Source organism: Acanthochromis polyacanthus, chromosome 14, assembly GCF_021347895.1.
Source record: "Acanthochromis polyacanthus isolate Apoly-LR-REF ecotype Palm Island chromosome 14, KAUST_Apoly_ChrSc, whole genome shotgun sequence".
In the NCBI taxonomy this organism is placed as follows: Eukaryota; Metazoa; Chordata; class Actinopteri; family Pomacentridae; genus Acanthochromis; species Acanthochromis polyacanthus.
The window spans coordinates 19,236,534-19,261,495 of NC_067126.1; the positions used below are offsets into that span (position 1 = coordinate 19,236,534).

At 39.9% G+C, this 24,962-nt stretch overlaps 1 protein-coding gene across 17 annotated transcripts in view; it reads left to right on the forward strand.

Moving 5' to 3' along the window:
* The window catches only part of tns1b (tensin 1b), a 213,304-nt gene that overhangs the window by 150,776 nt on the left and 37,566 nt on the right, over window positions 1-24,962 (forward strand). For 13 of the 17 annotated variants that reach the window (XM_051958597.1, XM_051958608.1, XM_051958607.1 and 10 more), the window contains 11 exons: window positions 3,540-3,711; window positions 4,859-4,909; window positions 4,992-5,114; window positions 6,759-6,823; window positions 9,180-9,263; window positions 10,076-10,188; window positions 10,278-10,338; window positions 12,133-12,208; window positions 17,503-17,632; window positions 17,896-17,959; window positions 19,130-19,263. In XM_051958597.1, coding sequence (XP_051814557.1) covers window positions 3,540-3,711; window positions 4,859-4,909; window positions 4,992-5,114; window positions 6,759-6,823; window positions 9,180-9,263; window positions 10,076-10,188; window positions 10,278-10,338; window positions 12,133-12,208; window positions 17,503-17,632; window positions 17,896-17,959; window positions 19,130-19,263 — 1,073 coding nt within the window. Of the gene's footprint in view, window positions 1-3,539; window positions 3,712-4,858; window positions 4,910-4,991; window positions 5,115-6,758; window positions 6,824-9,179; window positions 9,264-10,075; window positions 10,189-10,277; window positions 10,339-12,132; window positions 12,209-17,502; window positions 17,633-17,895; window positions 17,962-19,129; window positions 19,264-24,962 lie in introns of all 17 variants that reach the window. The other 4 variants (XM_051958600.1, XM_051958601.1, XM_051958602.1 and 1 more) reach the window with 3 other exon arrangements.

A 24,962-nucleotide genomic window follows, 5' to 3' on the forward strand; every position in this document is an offset into this window, starting at 1 on the left:
AAGCTCCTCGTCTCACCCTCCACTGACTTCACCTCTTTATGTTCTCTAGAAATTATATGCCTGAAAAAAACCTAATTAAAATGAAAAAATCCACTCCTACCCTTGGACGGTTATAGAGAGCTGTTGAATTTAAAACAAGAGTTGAGTGTTTTGAGAGATACTGCTAAGACTTAGATACCACTCTAATGTGTGCCTGGTAAGCATAAAGTACACAATTAAGTTATCTCTATTTCCATTTTTCCAATCTTTATTCTAAACTAAAGACCACTTTGTGTGTTCGACGTGTCTGCAAGGATGCAAGTGATGTAAATTCCATCATCTGCTCAAGTTCAGGAAGGTCAACATGAACCTCTCTGCAGATCTGTGTGCAGTCTAATCCATGCAGATTGTCCTCACTGTAAACCCAGCGACTGCACAAGAAAAATAACTAGTCCACCCATCCATTATCTATACACCGCTTAATCCTCATTAGGGTTGCGCTGGGCTGGAGTCTATCCCAGCTGACTTAGGGTGAAGGCAGGAGACACTCTGGACAGGTCACCAGTCTATCACAGAGACAAACATGCACATTCACATTCACACCTACGGACAATTTAGAATCCACAATTAACTTTTGCATGTTTTTGGACTGTGGGAGTACCTGGAGAAAACCCATGCATGCCAGGGAACATGCAAACTCCATGTAGAAAGATCCACGGAAGGCCAGGATACAAACCAGGGATCTTCTAGCTGCAAAACAAAAGTGCTAACCACCAAGCCGAAAAATAAATAGTGCTTTATACGAATGCTTGCTGTGAGGAGAGCGGGCGTGAACTAACTGTGACGCTACCCGTTGGTTTCAACGCCGAGAAAATGAAGCCCGGATTTTGCTACTTCCTGGTCGCCATTTTGGATTTTTTTGGAGCCAGTGACGTAAAAAGTGTCATCAAACAGGCTGGACCGGAGAGCAACTAGGGGCAGGACCAGTCTATGTGCGGGCCAGACTGAGAGCTGAAGACTCTCTTATCCCGCCCACATTTTACCGCAGAGGCTTCTGTTGCTGCTTTCGGAATTAATAAATTAACTAATAATAACAAGTCAACAAACTGGAAACCTGTGGAAAATAACAATAATTAGAGGACAACTTAATCTAAATGTGGATGAAAGCCAAGTTCCACGGAATAAGCCTGCTGAAAGCTTCACACTAAAGGATCTGTCAATCATTCCAGACAAGACTGTCTATCAACTATAGCCACGCCCCCTGGCTCCGCCAACTTTAACGATTCATTTAAAATTCAGTATTGATTTATTTTAAAATCGGCCATCTGATCTCTCATTTTGACCATGAAAACTAACGGGGAAAAAAATCCTGAGCTGTAGAAAATCAGTCTATCAAATTTTATTTTTTCCGGTGATGAATTGGGGTCTATGGAGCAAAAGCTTTTTGGAGCCAACCCTAGCGGATGGCGTGATATTGCAAGTTTTTGACACTTCCGGGTTGGCTTCATTTTTGGGGCCAGATGCTACGTTCATCTTTATATACAGTCTATGGAGGAGAGGCTGTACAAGGAGATTCTCCATCAGCCACATCTTTTCAGTTCATCTTTAAATAGTTGCTGGTGGACTTGGTATGTCCTTCAATTTGTATAGGCATTCCCCTGCATGCCGTGTTGTTACAGCTCAGTGTATAACTAACAGCGACATCCTGTAAAAGTGCTGAGTCATTGCCTGTTAGAAACATTCAGAGAAGCACTGTGTGTATTCCAGTGTTTGATGTAAGGGGTGATGTGACCGTTTAGAGATCAAGGCATACCTATTGTAGCGTAATAGAACCACATGTTATGCAGAAATAAAGAATCAGCCTTAACAGGCTGCCGGCTGCATTCCATCAACCCCTTTTCTACAGTTTTAATATTATCTAAAACACTTCTAAAAGCAGTATTGTTGATAAAAATAAAAAAGATCATGAGATACGTTTTGGAACTTATGACCCCCAAGGATAAAAAAAAAATGGTTGCATATTTAGGTACATCTGAGACACTCCATGCTTGTTTTGGATGAGCATCTACTCTGACATAACTTTTGGGACTGGACTTCATTCTCCCTTATCTTTTGCATCCAAGCCTGTTTTATGTCCTCCTTATAACATGATTTAACTTGTATGCTAAACTCAGTTCCTTGGTTTTCCAAAAACAGTTCTCATTATCATCGTACATTCTGGGATTATGAGGTGCACACATTCTGTAATCTGTGCTGCCATATTCTCTTCTTAGACGGTTCTTAGACGGTTTCAAGTCGAACAACATGACATGTGCTTAATGCAGTGGGAGAGCTTACATGATGGAGAAAACTATGAGCTCTGCTGGGATTTAATGATGTCATTGTGGATGTGGTATTTATGGTGCATCGCTCTCTCCATATTAGGATATTTGTTCCTTGTTGACTTGATAAAAGAATGCTGTGTTCAACTAAATCTGAAAAGCAGCTTGCATCACTGAGGACATTCAGAACAATGTTTGCAGATGAAGTAAGCAGCTACATATTTTTAGGCTTTGGCTCCATACGAGAGAGTCTTTGGATGTAGAATGATCCGGGTCAAAGTACAGACGAATGTGAAAATCTGTCCTGACATGATGCGTCTTGTGATATCTGTGAAAGAAATAGTTGTTTTAGTATTAACTCACGAGGATGCATCATGTGGAAATTATACCATGTAGATTTATCAAAAACTACATTTCCTTGGGATAATTCTAGAGACGCCTACTGTGTACTTTTGAAGCAGCAATAGAAAAAATTGTAATCCAAAGTACAGTCAGCTGATTGCCTAAATCACTGCCTAAAAACAGTGATTTATACCAACAAGAGCATATTTATGTATTATGTGTATTAGTAGTTGGGATTTTTCTTTGTTTTCTTTTGCTATTGTAAGATCCCTTTGTCTGTTCTTTTGTATGAATGGATGGACATATTGGTGTGTATAGATATTATAAATCATGTTCATTATTAATATTAGTGTTTATAAATGGTAGTATTTTGAAGAAGCAGGAAGAATAGATTTACAATCATTTGTGTAATGATATGGGTTGGGATTAGATAAGTTTTGACTTCTTCACACTCCTTTTTGAGCAACTTATTGTCTTTTGTTGTTGTTTTCTTCGTTTTTTTCCACTTTAAAATGTTCAAAATAAACTTTCAAAAATCAAAAATTGAAAGATCAAATCCCTAACTTTGGTCATCAGAATGAAGGTGTAAAGTACGAGTTAAACTATCTTCTCTCTGTAGAGGAACTGACAGACAGAAATGTCTAGAACGAAAGATGTCCACATAAACTCACAAACCTGAGGCCTTTTGGCAGTCTTGTTGGTTCCAATAGTTAAAGGGATCATAAGTCAGCTAACTTGATGAACACAAGCACATGTGCATAAATCACATGTGCTGCATTACTTCTGGGTATTAAACGCCTTCTAACATCTCTCTTTTGCGGTTCAATAGTATGGAAACTGACATTCAGAATCGCCCTATCTAACCTGAATCATCAATTCTTCTCTGTTTGTGTCCAGGAGTGTGAGTCTGCTGCAGGCCCTGGAGGAGAACTATGAGCTGGACCTGATCTACATCACAGAGAGGATCATCTCAGTCTCCTTTCCCAGCAGTGTGGAGGAGCAGAGCTACGCTGCCAACCTGAGGGAGGTCGCCTCCATGCTGCGCTCCAAACACGGCCACAACTACCTGGTACAGTTTCCAAATAACAGTTTTCAGTAAAGTAGAGAAAAAGAAAATTTCAGCTTCCCGGATCAGCCCATCATCAGCTGACCTCCCTCAGTTCCAGCCACAGATTCGCACAACAGAATGCTTATGTAACATCTACACTCATCTATAAACATTTGATGCTGTTGCTTATTGCAGTCTGCAGTGACTGCACAGCTCCAGCCTTCCTCATGTTGCAATATTGAGGTGCAGGTGACATAAAAGCTTTGTTAAGGATTTACTCCTCCAGCATGTGGCAACTAATACACTAGTGCCAGATGCTGACAGCTGTGTAAGAGTTTGGATAATGGGTCTTAAACTGATGCCAGATGACTTAAAACTATGAAACTTATCATACTATTCTCAAGCAAAAGTAAATAATTATACTTTTGGAAAATATAAAACAATACACCATAAAACTAACCAAGAACATGAGCAACATGAACAGTTTGTTTGTTTCACTGCCCTCCATATGGATCACCAGGTAATTACAGCTGAGCCAGTAAGATGTAACAATGTCCACTACCATTCAAAAGTATAGGGTCACTCAGAAATGTCCTTATTTTTGAAAGAAAGCATTTTTTTTTTCAATCAAGATAACACTGAATTAATCAGAAATACAAACTTTTGAATGGTAGTGTGACTGTAAGACTTGATTCTACTCTGTTACAGACAGTTGGTTGGCTTGAACACTATTGCGAAACATGCCTTTGTGGAGAAAACACACATGGTTTCAGATTGGGCTGCAGCACCGTGTTAATGGGATTATTCCTGAAATGTGCTGATCACAGTTGACAGACACAGCGCAGTGTTTCTGGACAATTTAGAACTTCCTACTGTGTTTGTCCACTGTTGATGGAAAGCATGGACTAATCAAGGCACCTCCACACCAGACAGAAACTGCTTCAGTTGTGTTAAGTTAAGGATCCATTGTTTGAAAAATGGAACGTAAATTTTGAGTTGTAAATCTACCAAGCTTTTTATTTTAAACTGCACGTGTGCTGTGCGCTAGTGTCAAAATAAATAGCTCTGGAATCAGTTCTCAGGCATGTCCTCCAAAGCCTGCAGAGGATAACCCTAAAGAATGTTCTTAAATAATGTACATGGTTTGTTTTTATCTCCTTTTCTTCAGCTCTTCAACCTCAGTGAGAAACGATATGACATCAGCCAACTTAATCCAAAGGTAAACGTGACTGTTCAACATCTCCTGTCCTATGTATTTTCTGACCATCAGTCCAACAGCATTCTCTGTGATTCTCTCTCAGGTGTTGGACTTTGGCTGGCCTGACCACCACGCTCCAGCTCTGGACAAAATCTGCAGCATCTGCAAGGCCATGGACACGTGGCTGAGTGCGGACAGCCACAACGTGGTGGTGATACACAACAAGGTGAGGCTGAGAGATGAGAGGCTGCTGTGAGAATGTAGCAGACAGCAGATGGTGCTCTCAGGCTCTTCTCAGGACCCCCTGTTCTTCCTGGAGGCCTCAGCTGTTTCTGTGCCTGTGTGCCTGTAATGATGTTCTTCCTCAGTGAAACACTGACATTTAGGGCGGAGTGTTTGTGTGTGAGATTGCATCTCTTTGTAAGCTTGTTTGGGTTGGGTTGTGCTGGATGACGGTTATGAAAACACAAATTAGGGTGGCAAGGCATGCCGGTCATCATGACTACTTAGGTTTGTTTAGCCTTTTACTCCTAACAATACCATAAAAGCTGAATTGACCAATATTTTCCTGTTGTTGCCTAAACTTACTCACGTCACATTATACTCTTGTGGCAAGCCACACTCATCTGGCCCCTAAGTATGCTGACACAAACCATAAAAAGTATATCCAAATACAACTACTGGGCTGATGTCCCAAATGTAATACCTAATCATTTTCACATTAACCCCACGGTGTTCCTGATCGTATTTTGCAACATATGAATTAACCATGGGATCCTAAAGCTTCATGCCTCATTCCAAGACGTTCCCACAGGGAGGCTGCAAATAAGTTGGCTGCTATAACAACTGGTGTTTTTTTTTTTTTTCTGTGAGTTGAGTAACGCTGGTGATGAGCGTGTGGGCTTGGCAGTTGTGGTGGTCACTAAGGAAGCAGCCCGTGTTGGGTTTCCACATATCAACAAATCATTTCCACCGGACTCCCTGCTGTTAAAATGACTGCAATATTTATAATGCGGAACTCACTTATTTTCCACAAGGATTCTTGTTTTAAAGGATAGATGTGTAAAAACAATGCAGTCTGACATGGGTGTGTTTCTGTATTAACGTGCTTCAACTTAAGCTCAACCCTGTCAATTTTTAAACAATAAATGACAAATGCAAAAATATACTTTGTTATTTAAAAGTTTGGAGCCACCCACACAATTTCATGGTTTCCATGAAAACTCACACTTTTATTCATGTGCTAACATAACTGCACAAGGGTTTCCTGATCAGTTAGTCTTTCAAAACGATTAGCTAACACAATGCAGCATTAGAACACAGGAGTGATGGTTGCTGGAAATGTTCCTCTATACTCCTATTTCCATTAAAAATCTGTTGTTTCCAGCTAGAATAGTCATTTACCACATTAACAATGTCTGAACTGTATTTCTGATTAATTTGGTGTTATTTTAACTAAAAAAAAAAAAACTGCTTTTCCTTCAAAAATAAGGACATTTCTGAATGACCCCAAACTTTTGAATGAAGTGTAAGTTGCAGACATGTTGCAAGCAATGTTTACTATTTTGTTTTTTTCTGCATGTAAAAGTCAGGATTGCCCTTCCTTCACTGTTTATAAAGTTGTATTTCTTGTTTGTTTTTTTTTACCTTATGTTACTAAATCACTGCAATAGAACACAACTGTCATTCTGTTATTACATTTTGTGATGAGGCAACACTGTGGTTTATGTCCACATCCCTATCATGTCAGTGTTTTCACAGCTTCATCACAAAAAAAAAAATCTTAAATAAGTCTATTGTTTGCGTGCTTGACCATCATGGGTGGAAGATAAAACGCTCGACTTACTCCTAATGACTGATGTCTTTTCAGGGCAACCGTGGCAGAACTGGCGTGGTGGTGGCGGCCTACATGCATTACAGCAACATATCTGCCAGGTAGGTCTACAAGCTCCACAGCAGGTGGAGAAGTTGCTTATCGCAGCCACAGAGAAGAGGCATGAAGATGGTATCTGTACTTTTCTGGAAGCATAAAAATATGACCAGAAAGCAGTAGAGGAGCAGGCATGAGAGGAAAAATTAGATAAGCCAGCATTGTTTGTCACAAGACTGACGAAAAACAGTCGACGTTGTGATGAACTGAAGGAGGAGGGGTGGAACATGAGACTGTACTCTTTGGAAAAACTCAAATAAAAAAAGCTTGATATCATAATTATGAGCTGAAAGCAATGAGTTAGCTTTAATAGTTGGTGCGCCATAAGACTCAAGTTATGAAATGAATTTTTTTTTCTTTTTTTTTTTTTTACTGGATTTGTTTTTCTAAAAGAGCAAACAAGAATGGCATTCTTTAATAGAAAACTATCGGAAGAGCGCATGACTCACTGTTGTTTTTAAAGCAGCACTGATTGGCCAAGGAAAACACTTTGACACACAAAAACAGTCTGGCTTCCTTCACTATTAGATTTCCCTGTAATCTCATTGTCCCATAAGGCAACTTAAAGCTGTGATCAAGTTGCTTTGAAAACATGCGCAGCAATACCTGAACACAGACCAACTGTGATGTTGCACTCTGCCATGTGTGAATGCAAATGTGACGATGCTGCACTGTTTTCAGGTTATGCAGAATTGGCTCTGTTTACATACATGTTGGTCAGACAGGGCTAACAATGCCATGATATAAATGCCATGATTTAAACTGACAATACATTCTTCTCATGTGTTCATCTGATACGCTCTTATTTGTGCTGGGTGCATCTTGTCTGGTTAATTGTTACGATCCAACCTCTAGGGGCTGGCTGGATGCAACAAAATAACCAGATGTTATTGGTTTAGGTGAAGGGATTTATTGCTTAGTAGTAGAAGGGAACGAAAAAGGTGACAACGAAACACAAGACTGGTGGGTGTTGCTAAAACAAAGAACAGAATAAAACATAACGGCTAACAGAGTTTACAACTAAGCTAAACACAAAGAAAACAACTAAACTCCTTAGCCAAACAGAACTACAGAAGCAACACCCACCACCGGAAACAAAAACTAATACAAAAAGTGTACCAACAAACTAAACAAAACTGGTGCCTCTGGAACAATGTGCATAGTTTATAAAAGCTCAGCATACATAGTGGTTTCTATACCAAGTTAGCAACTACACAAGTGGAGCCTCAGTCTCCACACTAAACAAAAGCTGCTAACAAAAGGTCGGAGTTGTCTGGAGCACAACCACAAGTGCTTCCAGACCAAAAGACCACATAAAGGTACACAGAACCACGGAACAGCGAGCACCAGGGTGGACTGGTCTAAACACCAGCCACCAAGACTGATGGTACGGTGGGTCTTTATAGTCGGCAGGTGTGGTGCCTGGCTGCCTCTGGTTGATTGAAGGAGGAGGAGCTGGAGGGTGGTCCAATGAGGACGGCCGGAGGGCGGGGAGAACCAGACGAGAGTGCAGGTCGTCATCAGCTCGGTCGTCAGCTGAAACGGCTGGCAGCTGGGGCTCCAAAAGACTCTGCAACAAGCCACAGCTGCACCCACACACAAACTTCTCCCAAACAGAAGGCCCAACAAAGCACCACCTCAAGAACAAACGGCACACCAATACTGGTGGCCGTAACATTAATGCTGTGCTTATTTTTGTGGCAGTGTGATGTCTGACAGTAAGCACACTTAGGGACAAGTTAGCATGAAACAAACATGTATTAAAAATGATATCTAGAAGCTCCAGCCCACAGACTTTTGAGATGTCAAACACGGTGTGACCAAACTTACTGGTTCTACTTTTCCTTTTTTCCTCTGAATATTACCCTGCAGAACAATGAAAACACTATGCACCTAAAATACCGTATTTGTACAGCATATTGCACTTAGTAGAATGTGGAGACAATGTTACAAGTATGTCATTCAGATGTGTTCTTACAAAACTCAGCTTTTTCCCATGGTCCATCAGACTGCTGAGCTCAAAACAATAATGCACAGTGGTCACTTTTAATGCTTCAAATACCGTTGACGTACAATTTCCTGCCCATATTTATTCTATTTTATTGGTTTTTATTCGATTTCATTTACCTACCAAGCTGTATTGTATATATATTTGCATAGTTGCATATATTTTAATTTTTAATACAGTCTTGTTTTATATGCACATTTGATTTTATTATTGTTGTTGTTATTTCATTTAGCTTGTTATCAATGCACCGTCCAGTGGCAGCTATTTATATTTTCGTCATGGCCCCATGTATGATGATGATGATGATAAATCTATTCTGTTCTATTCTATTCTATTCTATTGCTGGAATGCAGTGCTGACCAGGCTCTGGACAGGTTTGCCATGAAGCGCTTCTATGAAGATAAAGTGCTTCCTGTGGGCCAGCCATCTCAGAAAAGGTCAGTTTTGCCTCACTTCTTTTTTTTATAGTTTGACCCCGTGGTGAACTCTGTCACAGAGAAATATGTCTTTTTACAAAGCAGAACATTTTAAAGCTGCATTAATTGATTTTTATGGGCTCCTGGGGGTCGTAACTGTAAACACAACGGTAACATTTTATCACTTTAAAAAGTATCAGCTTGTTAATGAAAAATCTGCCTATTTAGACGTTCCACAGCCAACATTAACATTCGTCTGGAGTCAAGTTTCAGGGCCACTGCATGGATTTAAGTCCAGTGTTCTTATTTAAGTTTTAAGACTAAATTATCGTCTCTTTATCTACTAAATAGTCCACTATGTTTGGCCTGTTTGGTCTGACTTTTTTCGCTGTAGATGGAATCATTGTTGGTAAAGTGGAGTTGGTTTCTTTTTGGAGAAGCACAGACAAATATTCAGAGGAGGTTTAAAGTGAAGAACTGAATGGAAAATTTCTGTGGATTTCTCTGCGTTTGCAGCCTCTTTAACGATACACATAGTCCTGCAATCCATTCTTGACAGAACAAATAATATTAAAGCAGCTTTAAAGTATTTAAAGCTTTAAGTTTTTATTAGAAAAGGTGCTTTGGTCTAAAGGTTGACTTCTTTAACGTAGATGACAAGCTTAAAACATCCACTGGTGCTGCTAAAGGTCAAAGTCAAAGATTGTGTATCTTTGTTGTGGTGAACACAGGATTATAGTGCACATTCATCCCTTTGTTGTGGAACAGAAGACATCATAATAGAGTTTGACAACAGCAATACTTTGACTCCCTCCTCTTGCCCCTGCTCTCAGGTATGTGGAGTACTTCAGCGGTTTGCTCTCTGGACACATCAAGATCAACAACAAACCCCTGTTCCTCCATCACGTCATCATGCACGGCATACCCAACTTCGAGTCTAAAGGAGGTGAGTGTCGCACACAACTAACCACACATGACTAAGCATCTTCCACAAATCGCACATTTGTCAATAACTTCTTGATAATTGTGTTTCAGGTTGTCGTCCTTTTCTCAAAATCTACCAAGCCATGCAGCCCGTCTACACATCTGGGATCTAGTAAGTCTTGAAACACACTCGCGCTCAAATCCTTTTACAAGATTCCAGGGATAGTGAGCTCGTAATGACTCAATAATAAAATCCCTGATTTTCCTTTATAGCTTCTCGTCTAACTCCCCTGCTCCCCAAAATACACACATCACCCGTCTTGCCAGTTTGCTGTCCCAGCTCGGCTCACGTTATTTTATTTAGCTAGCCTCCCCTGCTGCCGACTCTGGTTTCTCTACTTTAGAGCCCCTAATCACGTCTAGTGTTATTTGTGACTGGAGAGCCAATATAAAGGGCAGACAAGCATCTATGTGGACACCTGCAGAGTTTTCCTGCCTCAGGGTTCTGCTGGTTTCCAGGAGCAGACAGGAAGCAACAGATTGTATGGCTTTGTGTTGTTTTGAAAAGAGGGGAGGTTAGAGAGGAGGATAGGAGGCGAGAGCTGCACTGCCCTCGCATGGATGAGGCAGGCATACAGTCTGCACTTACACCTTATTTAAAATTTTTACTGTTCAAATTTAATTTCAATAATTTAATTATCTGTCAATTTCTACAACTAAAATGGTTGGACTTTTCAACACATCTTTACACATCTTAACACAGGACTTGATTGACTCACTTGATGTAGACTTCAGGTATAAGCCTTCTATTTCGTGAAGCTTTCTCTGCTATCAGAGTGTAACTGCTTCTGACAAACTCCTAACAGCGGTGTGGCTGTTGAAATTGGCATCAAGGTAGCCCTGCTTGGTTCTTTAAGTGAAGCATCTATTTCAGTGACAGTGCTCCGTGAAAGCATCCCTCGGGTTGATGAAAGTAGAGTTTGTTGGATAGAAAACCAAAACGATGCTAAAGTGCTACATAGAGCACAAGAAAGCACATAGAAACACCTTCTGCATTATTCATATTCATTTGATCCTTTGTTATGAAAAAAATATTTCTTAGTGCAGCTTTAAACCTTTTGCCTTTGTAATGTTTTGCTGTTCATCTGTTTAACACCATTACATAAATAGTAAAGCCTGCTGATGTTACACTGTTTACACTACTGTTCAAAAGTTTGGGGTCACCCATACAATTTCATGTTTTCCATGAAAACTCACACTTTTATTCATGTGCTAGCATAACTGCACAAAGGTTTTCTAGTCATCAGTTAGCCTTTCAACACAATTAGCTAACACAATGTAGCAGTAGAACACAGGAGTGATGGTTGCTGGAAATGTTCCTCTGTACCTCTATGTAGATATTCCATTAAAAATCATTTGTTTCCAGCTAGAATAGTCCTTTACCACATTAACAATGTCTAAATTGTATTTCTGATTAATTTAATGTTATCATCATTGAAAAAAGCAGCTTTTCTTTCAAAAATAAGGACATTTCTAACCGACTCCAACCTTTTAAATGGTAGTGTATGTCCACATTGTAAATACGAAAAACACAGTAACTAAATGTAAGAAAAACAGTGCATGTACATTTCCAGACTGTCAAGCCCTTAAGGAGCCAAATCACATTGCTCTCCAGTTTCCCTCACATGCTCCCTATTAGCACTCTCTTCCCTTTGATCCTTCTGTCAGACTTAGACAACCATGTAGACACTAATATTCAAAATTAGCCCAACACTGTACAGTAGTCATGCTCTGTGAAGGACACTGGAAATGTAAATAAGGGATTATTAGTTGGTCATGTGTGCATGTTTATAGACAAAAACAGTGATACAGTGGCATGATGCTGGATTTACATTGTTGTTGTCCACAGTAGTAATTATGAAGGCAGGACTGTTGTCTAATGTGTTGTCTTTTCAATTCTTTGCAGCAATGTTCAAGGTGACAGCCAGACAAGCATCTGTATAACCATTGAGCCTGGTCTTCTTCTGAAGGGGGACATCCTGGTAAGAACAGCACAGACATACTGCAACAGCAGCTAATGCCACATGATAAATACAGATAGAAATGACTCGGTACAGTCTCTAGCTGCTCTTAAACATTTAAAATCATTTGGCTTCTGTGAATTTTAACTGCAAAATAGTAAACTGGAATCTCCGCATAGTTTTTTCTTCATGTCACTGGGGGAACTCTCAAGTGTGAAGCCAATAATAGGAAAGTTTTTTTTCTTAAATTCTGCCTTTGCCAGAAAGAAAGAAAAATAAACTGATGTTAAATGAGAATGAGGAATGCCAGTGTGAACAGCTGCTGAAATGTACACAGGACGCAGGATTTTTATTGTTAAATACTAATGAGGGAATCCTGTTGATTTTTCCAATCTGACATCGGCTGCATGTAATGTATGCATGTGCTGTAACAGTTTATAGTGACCATTCACAGAAAAAATAGGGCTGTAAAATCCCAGGGAAAGACGGTTGGACTGGGTCCTATACCTCAGTTTATAGACCCTCATTAGCACACAATATGTTGCTGGAAACTATGACGTCAAAATAGCCTTTCACTTCCTTTCCAACAGCGTTTAGGGATACACAGTGTACCATTTTAACATGACAATCATTTCAAAGTCAAATTGCATGGCAAATGTATGATTTTAATACTTTATGAGAGATATTTTCACATTTAGGGGATTTTTATTCAATCATTCTCTTTCCATTTGCCTTTACAATGCAGAAGAAATATCCTCAGTCAAGTACCTGTGTTAGCCTCTGGTTTATATTCACATGTAAAAAAAAAACAGTACACATCAGCAAAGTTTCTGCTTCTGCTGTCATTCAGGCCATAATGTTATCCATAAGATGTCCTCGGGGCTCGTAATTTCAACATCCCGGGGAATCTCAAAGGGAGCACTTATGTGAGCTCAAGGCCGTGATGTGTTGGCCCTCATATCTCATCCTTTATTTAAGACAGACTAATGGATTGTGCTGAATGCATCATCTGACTGTGCCGTTGCTTGCAAATGCTTGTTGTTAATCATGATAACAGTGAAACTGTGAACTGTGGTTTTATGGCTTATTTGGAGAGACGTTAGTCAGCAGAGTGTGCTCCGCAAATGGATAGTGTGTGTTTGTGCAGTTCCACAGAGTCGTGGATCATGAAGGCCTAAATTGCTAATTGCTGATTGGTTAGATGAAGAAGAAAGTAATTGTGGAGAAAAACCTTTATAAACATATTTGAAATTCCTTAGGTTTTGGCTGATTCCTGCTGTCACTGGTCAGTTATTTTAATTCAACGTTGGGTTTCAAGTCTGTCTTTTGGTTTATCATGAAGCTTTGTCAAGAATGTCACAATAAACCTAATCAGATTGGATTATGATTCGTTGATTGTTTTGGTAAAGGCTAAAGTCTACTTTATTTTAATTACCTAACATTACGTCATTAGTTTCATCTACAGATAAACACAATGTGCCAGTGAGATGTTCTACTTTGCTATGAGTGGTGTACAGGACTTTTTAACACACAAACAAATCTTATATACAGTAAATATGGTTTAACATAAATGATGACATTAGGAGATGATAGTAGAGAGGTTTTTTTCGTCTTTGCACAGAGCCCAGCTAGCTCTTTGTCCTTGTTTCCAGACCATATGCTGAGCTAGCCATCTCTTGGCTCTAGTTTCATAATTGGTCCACAAACCAAAGAGCCACACAAGAGCAAGAAAGCAAATAAATAAAGATTTTCCCAAAATGTCAAACCATTCATTTACCATCAAATATGCCCGGTTCACAAATGTGGAAGAACAGTTTTGGAAAGCTTGTGTGAAATTTAAAATGTGTCGGGACTCTAAAGGCAACATGTAAGCCAAAAATGATTGTTTTGCTCTTTCTATATTTTGTCCTTAAACTTCGCCAGTATTGTTCTCCCCGCGTATCAGACCCCTCAGTGGGAGGTTTACTGTATCCCAAAAAGCTGCACAAAGCCACATGAGCTTTTACTTCTTGTTATTCTCAGTCCTCTATATGCTTATGTGGATTTGGGAATCTTATATGTTTTGGTGTTATTTAGTCCTACACAAAAGAAAGGAGGATCAGTGAGTTCCACTTTACGTCAGAAGTCCTTAGTTTTTAACAGATTTTTTTTCCAGTTATTTTCTTTTCTATTATGGTAAAATTCATATAGTTGGCACCAATATGAAGTATTCAAACCACTTAACTTTTTCACATGTTACAAAGCTGTAAATGTAACTTTAAATAAATAAACTTAGCAATTTTCTCACCATGTTACAGTGAATAATTCGTACTGACAAAATGAAAACATGTTTTTTGCGATTTTGAAAATGTGTTGAGAATCAATCTCTGAATAATGTTATTTACAAGAAGTATTCACACCTTTAATTGTGTATTCTGTAGAATTCTGTTCATTGCAGCTTTGAGATTTCTTTAGTAAGTCATTAGAGTAGAAAGGGTAAAATGATTTTGGGCAGCATGTCCCATTCTACCCTACTGATTCTCTCAAGCTTCGTCAGATTGAAGGGGAAGCATCTCTGCACGCTGCCGGCCTCTTCATAGATGTTTTCAGAGGTTTAAATCTGCTGGTTTACTTCAGCTGATTGTTATGCTAAAAGGTGAACTGTCACCCCAGTCTCGCGTCGTTGCACTGTGGAGCTGGTGTTCTTCAAGACTTCTCTGTATTCATCCTTCCTTCTTTTCTGGCCTGTCCCCTTCTTCCTTTCACTGACAAACACAACCATAGCATGTGCTGCCACAACCATGTTTCACTGTATTGTTGGTTTTAGCAGGTCATAAACAGCACCTGGTGCTTGCCAGACATCATAGTGTTTGGAGTTCTGTCCAAAACAGTAGAGTTTTTCCACTTTTTGACCAGAGATAGATTTTCCTCAGAGTTCTTAAAGTGTCAACCTAGCCAGTCTACCATAAAAGCTTGACTTGTGCTCCAAAGATGGTCTTTCTTTTGGCAGGTTTTCCATCTCTGCCGAAGATCTCTGAAGTTCAAGGGACTGCTGGATTCTTTCACAATTCCCTAGCCCAAAAATTGGCAAGACTAAACTCTTGAAAGAGACATGATGGTTTCAAACGTCTTTGTTTTCACAACTATTGAGCAGACTGTGCTCCTGGAAACACTCAAAGCTTTAGTGATGATGCTATGCTCTTGTTCTGATCTATGCTTCACCACATATTTATCACAGGGGCCTACAGGGAGTTTCTTTGACTTTATAGCGTGATTTTTGTACTGACATGCAATGTGAAATGGGGGACCTTTATGTACACTATTCTGCCTCTCTTTAAACTATGTTTAATCCATTCAGTTGGTCACAGCTAGACTCCAGGCATCTTCTAAACAACTCTCAAGGAAAATAAAGCAATCAGCGTGAACCTAAATTCAATTTGGAGCCACAGCAATGGGTCTGACTAACTTAAATAATGCAAAATTACAGGTCTTGATTTTTGATACATTGGCAAAATTTGATGTTTTCACTTTGTCATTATTGGTTGTTGAGAGTAAAATAATGTGAAAAGGAGTCTACTTTATCCATTTGAAGTGAAATCTGCAGAGCTGTAGTGTGCAGAAGGTGAAGTGGTTTGAATACTTTCTGAAGAGACTGCATAGGATTTCAAAAGAAACCATAAAAAGCTTGGAAACGCTCACTGCTGTTGTAATGGTAGGATGTTTTACACTTGGTCAGTTTTGTATTCTTTACAGCCACAGTTTGTGAGCTGCACATTGTTTGGGTTGAGGTCGATCTTTCTCTGGTAACTGTAAATGTGAGGTCCCTGTAAAAATAAAAAACAGATCCAGGCTGCCTATCAGGCAACAGCAGGAGGGAGAGAACACATTTTCCTGTGTGTGGTTTTAGCGTTGCTGTTAAAGCTGCTGGGAGAACCAGATTGGAGTATAGTGCTTGTGGGGAGGCCTTATGTTACAAGGGATGTACACTGCTCAAAAAAATTTAAGGAACACTTTTTAATCTAAGTATTGCATTGCAAGTCAGTTAAACTTCTGAGATACTGATCTGGTCAAGTAAGTAATAGGGATGGTTTTTGATTAGTTTCAGTTGCTTTGGTGTGAATGAAATTAACAACAGGTGCATTAGTGGTAGCATGAGGCGATACCTGGACCCTCCAGAGGCTGCACAGGCAGTCCAACTCATCCAGGATGACACATCAATACGTGTCATTGCCAGAAGGTTTGCTGTCTCTCCCAGCACTGTCTAAAGAGCATGCAGGAGATTCCAGGAGAGAGGCAGTTACTCTAGGAGAGCTGAACACATCCATAGGAGGTCCTCAACCCATCAGCAGGACAAGTATCTGATCCTTTGTGCAAGGAGGAACAGGATGAGCACTGCCAGAGCCCTACAAAATGGCTTCCAGCAGGCCACTGGTGTGAATGTCTCTGACCAAACAATCAGAAAGAGACTTCATGAGGATGGTCTGAGGGCCCGCCGTCCTCTAGTGGGCCCTATGCTCACTGCCCGGCACCGTGGAGCTCAGCCGGCATTTCTCAAAAAACACAGGAATTGGCAGGTTTTCACAGATGAGAGCAGGTTCACTCTGAGCACATGTGAAGGACATGAAAGGCTCTGGAGAAGCCGTGGAGAACGTTATGCTTCCTGTATCATTGTTCAGCATGACCGGTTTGGTGGTGGGTCAGTGATGGTCTGGAGAGGCAGTTATAAATTGATTATAAAGATGATTTAAAAGTAGACATTATGACATTTAAATCATAGAAATAAAACATAAAATTGAATTTAAAGCCAATAAAACAGATCACACATCTAAGAGAAAGCTGCAGTAAACAATATGGTTTTCAGGCCTGATTTAAAAGGGCCAATAGTTTGAGCAGACCATGTCCACGAAGTTTGTTCCACAGGTAAGGAGCATAATAGGTGAATGCTGCTTCACTTTTTTTGGTTCTGATGCTGGGAACACAGAGTAAACCTGTCCCTGATGACCTGAGGGTTCTGGATGCTTCATATTGAGCTAATAACCCCAGGATATATGTCACACCAAGACCATTCAGTGCTTTTAAGACCAAGAAAAAGATTTTGAACTCTATCCTTTGACTAACAGGAAGCCAGTGTAGTGATTTGAGGATTGGTGCAATATGGCCCAGTTTCCTGGTGTTAGATAGGACTCTGGCAGCAGCGTTCTGGATCAGCTGCAGCTGCTTGATTGATTTTCAACCAACCATATACCTTTCAGCTATAATCTAACCCTGTTAACCTGACTTGTTGAGTGTTGATGCCCCTTCTTGATGAATCTCGTCTGATGGTTTTCACCCTCCAGCTCAAGTGCTACCACAAACGTTACCGCAGCCCATGCAGAGATGTGATATTCAGGGTGCAGTTCCACACCTGTGCTGTTCATGACCTGGGGATCGTCTTCGGGAAAGATGAGCTTGATGAGACTTTCAAAGGTAAGACATGCGGGAACAGTTTTGTGTATGTATCAACTGGCATTACAATATGTAAGAAAAGAAGTCACCTTTTTTTAAATATTAGCTAAAGTAGCTAATAAACCTGGACTGAAATGTTGCTTCTGCATGCCATGGACATGTCTTTAAATGTCACTTTGATGTATTTGCCACTGTGGCAACACATAAAATTAATGACTTAAAATATTTATCACCTTCTGATCTAAAGTGAAAACTCAGCGTGTCTCTTTCTTTCCTTTGGGCAGATGACAGGTTTCCAGAATATGGAAAAGTTGAGTTTATTTTCTCCTTTGGACCAGAGAAAATACATGGTAACTATCAATGTGACGAGTCTTATGACTACGCTCAGCATTTTCCACATATTACATTTTGCTTTAATGTTACCTATTTTTAGAGCATTTTTGCTTTAATTAGATGGAGCAGGCAGCACATGAAGGGAGGAAGATGATATGCAATAACACACTCCAGCTAGATTCAGACATTTTCTTGTGTGAAAAAAAAGTATTTCTTGTTTATTTACTGAAAACAAACAGGAAAATAATTATCTCACTGTAAGTTAGTCCTCAGGGCCCCAGGCAGTTTCTTTTCTCCTCCTGTCACAATTTTACCCACTGTGGGGTTCATTTTTCACTGCAGTCTAAAGTCCTGCTCCTCTATGGAAACAGCACAACCGTGACGAGAAGTAGAGAGAACTCAACAATATCCTCTCTGCAGTAGCACAGAGTTATAATGTTATAATTTTTCTTTTTTTTTTAAAGTTGAATTTGTTTATTTACTTTGCTGTTAAAAAAAAATATGTACAGCATGCACAAGTACCCACAGCTTTTATCAGTACTGGAGAGAAACAATAGTAACTCGACAGGCTATAGATGTTTTACTACTTACATTTTTGATTAGTTTTCCTACTTGTCCCCTATTGGCTCTGTGTGAACACTGCCTGCAGTTCAGTCGAACTTCTATGTTTTTAAAATTTCTGGCCCTGATCAGTGGTGTCACTTTGTCAACTTTTTAAAACCCACTGGTGCATTTTTGGGGTACAGAGGGTTTAGCTCTTTAAAACTTTCTTTCATTATCTATACACTGCTTAATCCTCATCAGAGTCACAGTTGGCTGGAGTCTTTCCCAGCTGACTTTGGGCGAAGGCAGGGGACACCCTGGACAGGTCACCAGTCTGTCACAGGGCTATTTAGAGACAAACAATCACACTCACATTCACAACTATGAACAACTTAGAGTTACCAATTAACCTGGGCATGTTTTTGGACGGTGGGAGCAAGCTGGAGGATGGGACACAAACCAGGGATCTTATAGCTGCAAGGTGGTGGTGCTAACCACCCAGCCCCCTCTTCCAAACTTGTGTATCTTTTTTATCAAAGAATATAGGCTCTTTTGTATTCAATTTCACATGATTACCACGAACTGGTGTTACTTTTTGAGATGAAAAGACATTCACGTTTCTGCTCTGCCTTTTTGTACTTCTGGTCAAGGTATGGACCACCTGGAGAACGGGCCGAGTGTCTCGGTTGACTACAATACACAGGATCCCCTGATCCGCTGGGACTCATACGAAAACTTCAATCAGAACTGTGAAGATGCCACAGATGGTGAGAATGGTAGGACCCTAAATAGTATTTTCATTATCCTGCATTCCTCACTGGGTTGAGCTGCACACACACTGCCTGAGTTCCACTAGCAGTCCAAACATAAAATACATACTGGACAGCAGGTTTAGATGCTGTTTTAGACAGTGTGTTGTAATGTTAACAAGGTGTTAATTCCACTGGCTCTTTAAAGCCGTGCCTTGTGCTCGGTCTTATTTAGGCTTCATTCTGTTGAGGCTAATGTGAAATCATTTCCCCACAAATAATTGTCAAGCTTATTTTCATTGAGTGAATTATGACATTCATGTAAGAAGAAACGTGTCCATTTCATGCAGTGTAACATGATCCGTAACCACTGCTTTGCTTTAACAAATTGTCACTTGTGAGCAAACCCAGTAGGAGTCCAGTTGCAACAGCAGCACAAGGCTTGTTCCTCTGTCAGGATCCGTGAGTGGATTTAGGGACATACTCTCCTCATGAACCTCCAGTCAAAAGGTCACTTTACATGAATGTTATGCAAACAGTACATGTGACTGTGGAAATGCATTTAAAGCTGGTTCAGAGGAAGTTAGGATCCTATTTTAGTCTCTTTCTTTTTCTTTCTTTCTGTTTCACTCTGTCTCACACGCACAAAGACGCACACACAAACAGCTTGTAACCACGGTGACCTCTACAACAAGGCTGTTTTTGTGTCTCTGCATGATCCAGAGGACAGACTCAGATCTCTTCCTAATGGAGTTTAAAGACTTTTTCACACTTTCATCCCTTTAATACTCCCACATGATGGAGTCAAACTGAGGTCACATTTATGTTCACACTGCTGCTGGAATGTTTCATGAGGCAAGTTACGGGAGGTTATAGTTATGCATACAGGTATAGATGCTTTTATTTTTAGTTATTTAATGCTGAACAAAGATGTTTAGTAAAAGCATCATATCACAGGAAAAAAACTACTTTTTGTAAACCAAAATAACTCTTTCAAGTGATCCTAAATGTAAATGGTATTTTGAAAGGGAGGAGAAGCTTTGGTACCACTGAATTCATTTGTGGTGAAATTAGCACCACAGAGAAGCCAAAGGGCCCCATGGGACCCTGACTCTATTGCTTTCCAGAGTACAGTACTAGACATTCCTGGGTTCAGCCACAGGCATGGACAGAGCCTTCCTTTTGAGGGAGCAGTGGTCACTCTGTAACCAAAGTGCGGCTTTCTACACCACCCAAAAAAGGAAGCAATGCTACACCCTTAACACTAGCAGGGAGTCGTTTAATTTGCCTTCAGAGTACCACATTTGTTAAGGAGTCAACTTGGTTTTCTTGGTGTGATTCTGTCTGTGGCAGATGAAGAGCTAATGTCCATCCATCCATTATCTATCTACCGCTTAATCCTCATTAGAGGAGCATGTTTTTGGACTGTGGGAGGAAGCTGAGGAACCCGGAGAAAATTCACGCATACACAGGGAGAACATGCAAACTCCATGCAGAAAGATCCCAGGAAGGTCGGGATGCAAACTGGAGATCTTCTAACTGCAAGGCAAAAGTCCTGACCACCATGCCACTGTGCAGCCCAGATCTAGAATTTATAGTAGTATTTACATTACAATGAAAAGCATTTGGAACTGGTAAAGGCATACAGGAGCCCATGTTCACATTTATGTCATTTGTTTGTCATCAGTTTATTTCCTGTATGGTCTAACATTACACTGCCATTCAAAAGTTTGGGGCCACCCAGACAATTTTATGTTTTCTATGAAAACTCACACTTTTACTCATTTACTAACAGAATTGCACAAGGGTTTTCTAGTTATCAATTTGCCCTTCAACACCATTAGCTAGCACAATGTAGCATTAGAACACAGGAGTGATGGTTGCTGGAAATGTTCCTCTGTACCCCTATGTAGATAATCCATTAAAAATCAGCCATTTCCAGCTAGAATAGTCATTTACCACATTAACAATGTCTAGACTGTATTTCTGATTAATTTAATGTTATCTTCATTGAAAAAAGTAGCTTTTCTTTCAAGGATAAGGACATTTCGAAGAGACCCCAAACTTTTCAGTGGTAGTGTACATTAGAGAGGTTCTTCTTGCCAGTCAGACAAACACTAAATTGTTTTCCAGCGCCTCAAAGCTCTGTGTTCACTGATTGTCTTGATTCCAACATGTCTGAGTGCTGCAACGCAGTGTTTACAGGAAATACAGCTATGTCGGACTGGAATGGTGGAACAAATATTCAGATGCATTACTGACGTAAAATGCAACACTGCGGAGCCGAAAAATGCTGTTCTGTTAAAAGTGAAAGTGATGCATTCATGATATTTCTTACAGAAGTATTATCATTTAAATGTGCAAAACAAAATTAGTCATTACAAAGAATGGTACATATTTTTGATTTGTTGTAAGCAGCATGTTATAATTGTGGCTGGTTGCAGTAGTGATATTTTTATGTATATCTAATGGTGTTTAGTAGCGAAATAGCATGTTTTCTGTCATGTTTGCACATCAAACCTTTTTGCAATACCAGTGGTAATTCTCGCTCTTAGTGACTGTAGTGAAATACAAAGCACAGTATTCTACTTTTAAATGCAGCGTAACACTTCAGTGCAGTACTCAAGTAAATTATTTAGCGACATGTTAATTCTACCTTTTGGTGATGTTCTCTACTTGATAAATTGGTAACAACACTGATACACATGATGACTTGCAAATGATACAGAAAATAGGAAAAATGCACAAACCAGCCTCTGTCTACAGGGAACACTGTTCAGACTGTCCAGGAACTAAGTGATCATTTTTCGGCAAGTCACATTTGCAAGGTTACAGCAGTTTAGAGTATTTTTGAGCGCCTGGCTGTGGCTCAAAGGACAATTCTGAAAATGACACATGCACTTTATAGACGAGGCTGGCTTTTTGATGTCCTCAGTTCCCCCCCTGATGTTTTTATTATGTTCCCAAATAGACTAAGGTCAGAGGTGAATTGGTTTCCTTCTATCGCTGCCCATAAAGTGTTTACCCCCTCGGCCAGCAGCAGCTTGAAATAGGTTCTGCTAAAATAGAACAGGTGTAAGTCTCCTCTCATTCTGTTTCAGCAAAGGTGAGCTTGTGTGTGTGTAAATTATCTGAGTCCAGTCCGATCCAAGTTCGCTGCCTGATCTGGGCTTCTGTCATTTGATGATGATACTGTGGTCAAATCTGAATTAGACTTTAACACACACAGGCATGTGTGCGCTAAAAGTAAGCAAGTACACAGGAGCAACATTGCACCCACAATCAGAAGCTCTTTTTTTAGCTACTTGAGACCTGAAGTGGTCGATAACACTTCAAACGTGTCTCTTAATGGCCTTTTGAGCAGCGATTGTTCAGCCAGCACACTCAGACTGATGCACACTGCATTTGAAATGGCCTCAGCCTGGAAATGGCATTTAACGAATCTGTTAAAAAATTCACAGGAACAAGGGAACTGAAGTCTTTCCACTGTTATTTGGCTTCACAAGTGTTTGTGCTGAAAAGGGAATTAGTTCCTTTGACAGAGTGGCCTTTAGAGCTGAGAAGGAAAATGGCACAGGATGTATATCTTCACAAGTGTGAGTTGGAAACAAAAAGTATAGTTGTTGTTGGTTTATAGTTAGACAGGATCACAGTTGGTTTGCTAAGGAAAGTGCAAGGCTACTTACATCAACTCCTTTCTTATCAAGCCACTGTATGAAGCTTAAATTATAGGGCCAATGTTTTGTTGGGTTTCAGCATTGGGTAAGTGGCATCTATGTGGTCTTTAGTTTCCAAAGATTGATGTTGACTTTTATTGTGTTTATTCCATAAAAACAGCTACAGCTGCTGTGGGTCAGTTTTAGCCCAGGAATTTTTGTCATGCCTGCTCGCTGCGTAAACACAACAACCAATATCCAAAGCAACGCAACACTTACACAGTTCACTTGTGCAGAAGCCACTTTACACATACTTTAAGTCTTTGGAGAAAGGGTATTTAAGATGTGGGCAAGATCATAAAATATGCTGTCATTTCATTCAGTAGACGCATTTTGTAAAATCTCAGAACACAACATATTGACCTTTGTCTTAGAAGTAAAATCTCCTATCCAGAGCCTTCTGCCACAGATTTGTTGTCGGGTCCACGTGTGTTCAGGAACTTGCGAGAAAATAAAATATGATCTAAGAAGTCCAGTTTGAAGGCTCATCAGGTGCAATGCCTGTCCATATTCATATGATTTTTGCAAAAATACCGAGTCATAGAACATTATCTCCTGAGTAATATATCACAGATGAGCTAGCTGCTGTTTTTAGATGAGCTGCAATATGTTTGGAAAGTTTGCACTCCACTTTTCGGCCAACTGTTTGAACAAAATGCAACCACACCTATTACTTCAATAGCATGGTGTTAGTTAGTCTGGAGCCACCTTTGAGTACATTTTTGATTACCTAGCAATCCTCATTAGATTGGGTGAGTTCCAAGTCAAAATGTGTGAGTGGTAACGGGTAGTCTGATTCTCCCACCACAAAATAACGGATTAATCCTAGAAGGCTGTTAATGTAGCACTTTTCCTCCTGGAAGAGTGACTGATAATTGTCTGACCTATGAGAATTTGGTTGAATGAGATTAAATCAACCAACCAATTCACAAATCTGACAAAACCAGAACACAACAAGTTGACAAAGCACTGTTGTGAAATACCATAACAAAGAATCTTACAACTCAACAAAATGACTTCTTTCATTTAAACATGAATAATAAGACACTGACCAATTCAGTAAAGGACCGGACCAAAGAGAAGACACTGTGCTAGATTCGTAACATTCATTTCTATTTGGACACTAGAGTAAAATACAGACCAAACTAAACTAAAGAGCAGAGAGTGTTAGTTGAGGTTGAGCACTGAAGTTGCACTTAGCTGATTGGCTTCAGCGGCTTCATTCAGCTTTACAATCATTCATTAGCTCATTCATTAGCTGTTTGGCCGCCAGCTGACTAATAACGTCCAATCCAGTATAAGCTGAGACCTTTCATAGTTGCTCTGCTGATATGCTCAAAGCAGCACTGCATGTTTCCCCAGCCCATACCTCTTAGGGTTTATGTAGTGTTAGTATTGGAACTAATGCTGAAATATGAGTTTAATAAGGGGCATTTGCTTTCCCAGCCTTGTTGAGGCTTGGACTCGCTTTGAGCTTCGTAACTGTATAACCATTTCTTATAAATGGTCTTGATTGCTGCAAGAAAGTGTGATGCACGGGACAATGTGAATGCTCAGCTTCTGCACAGACACTGAAGAATGGATCATGTTATTGTCAGTGGATATTGATAGTCGCTTGTGGTGTGACAGGCCTCTTGTGTTTTTGTTTACTATTCAGACCCAGTGATTGACTCAGCTGGCCAACCCCACAGCATTTCTGGAATAACTGGGAAGAGATGAGTGATGAGAGCGAGAGAGAGAGGGATAAAAACAAGCAAATCATGAGAGATATATAAAGAGAAAAAATGCATGAGACTAAAGAGAAACAGATTTCAGAGGAGAGCGATAAAGACTATGAGAACATAGTGTCGTTGCAAGAATTCCTACACAAAAAGTATCATTGGTGATACTGTTGATTACTGTTTTGAGTTCTCCAATTCCCCATAGCAATATCAAGTTAATTGTATCCTTTCAAAGTAACATTTGCTGTATTTTTGCACAGAATCTAATCAGTACAGGATTTGACTATAG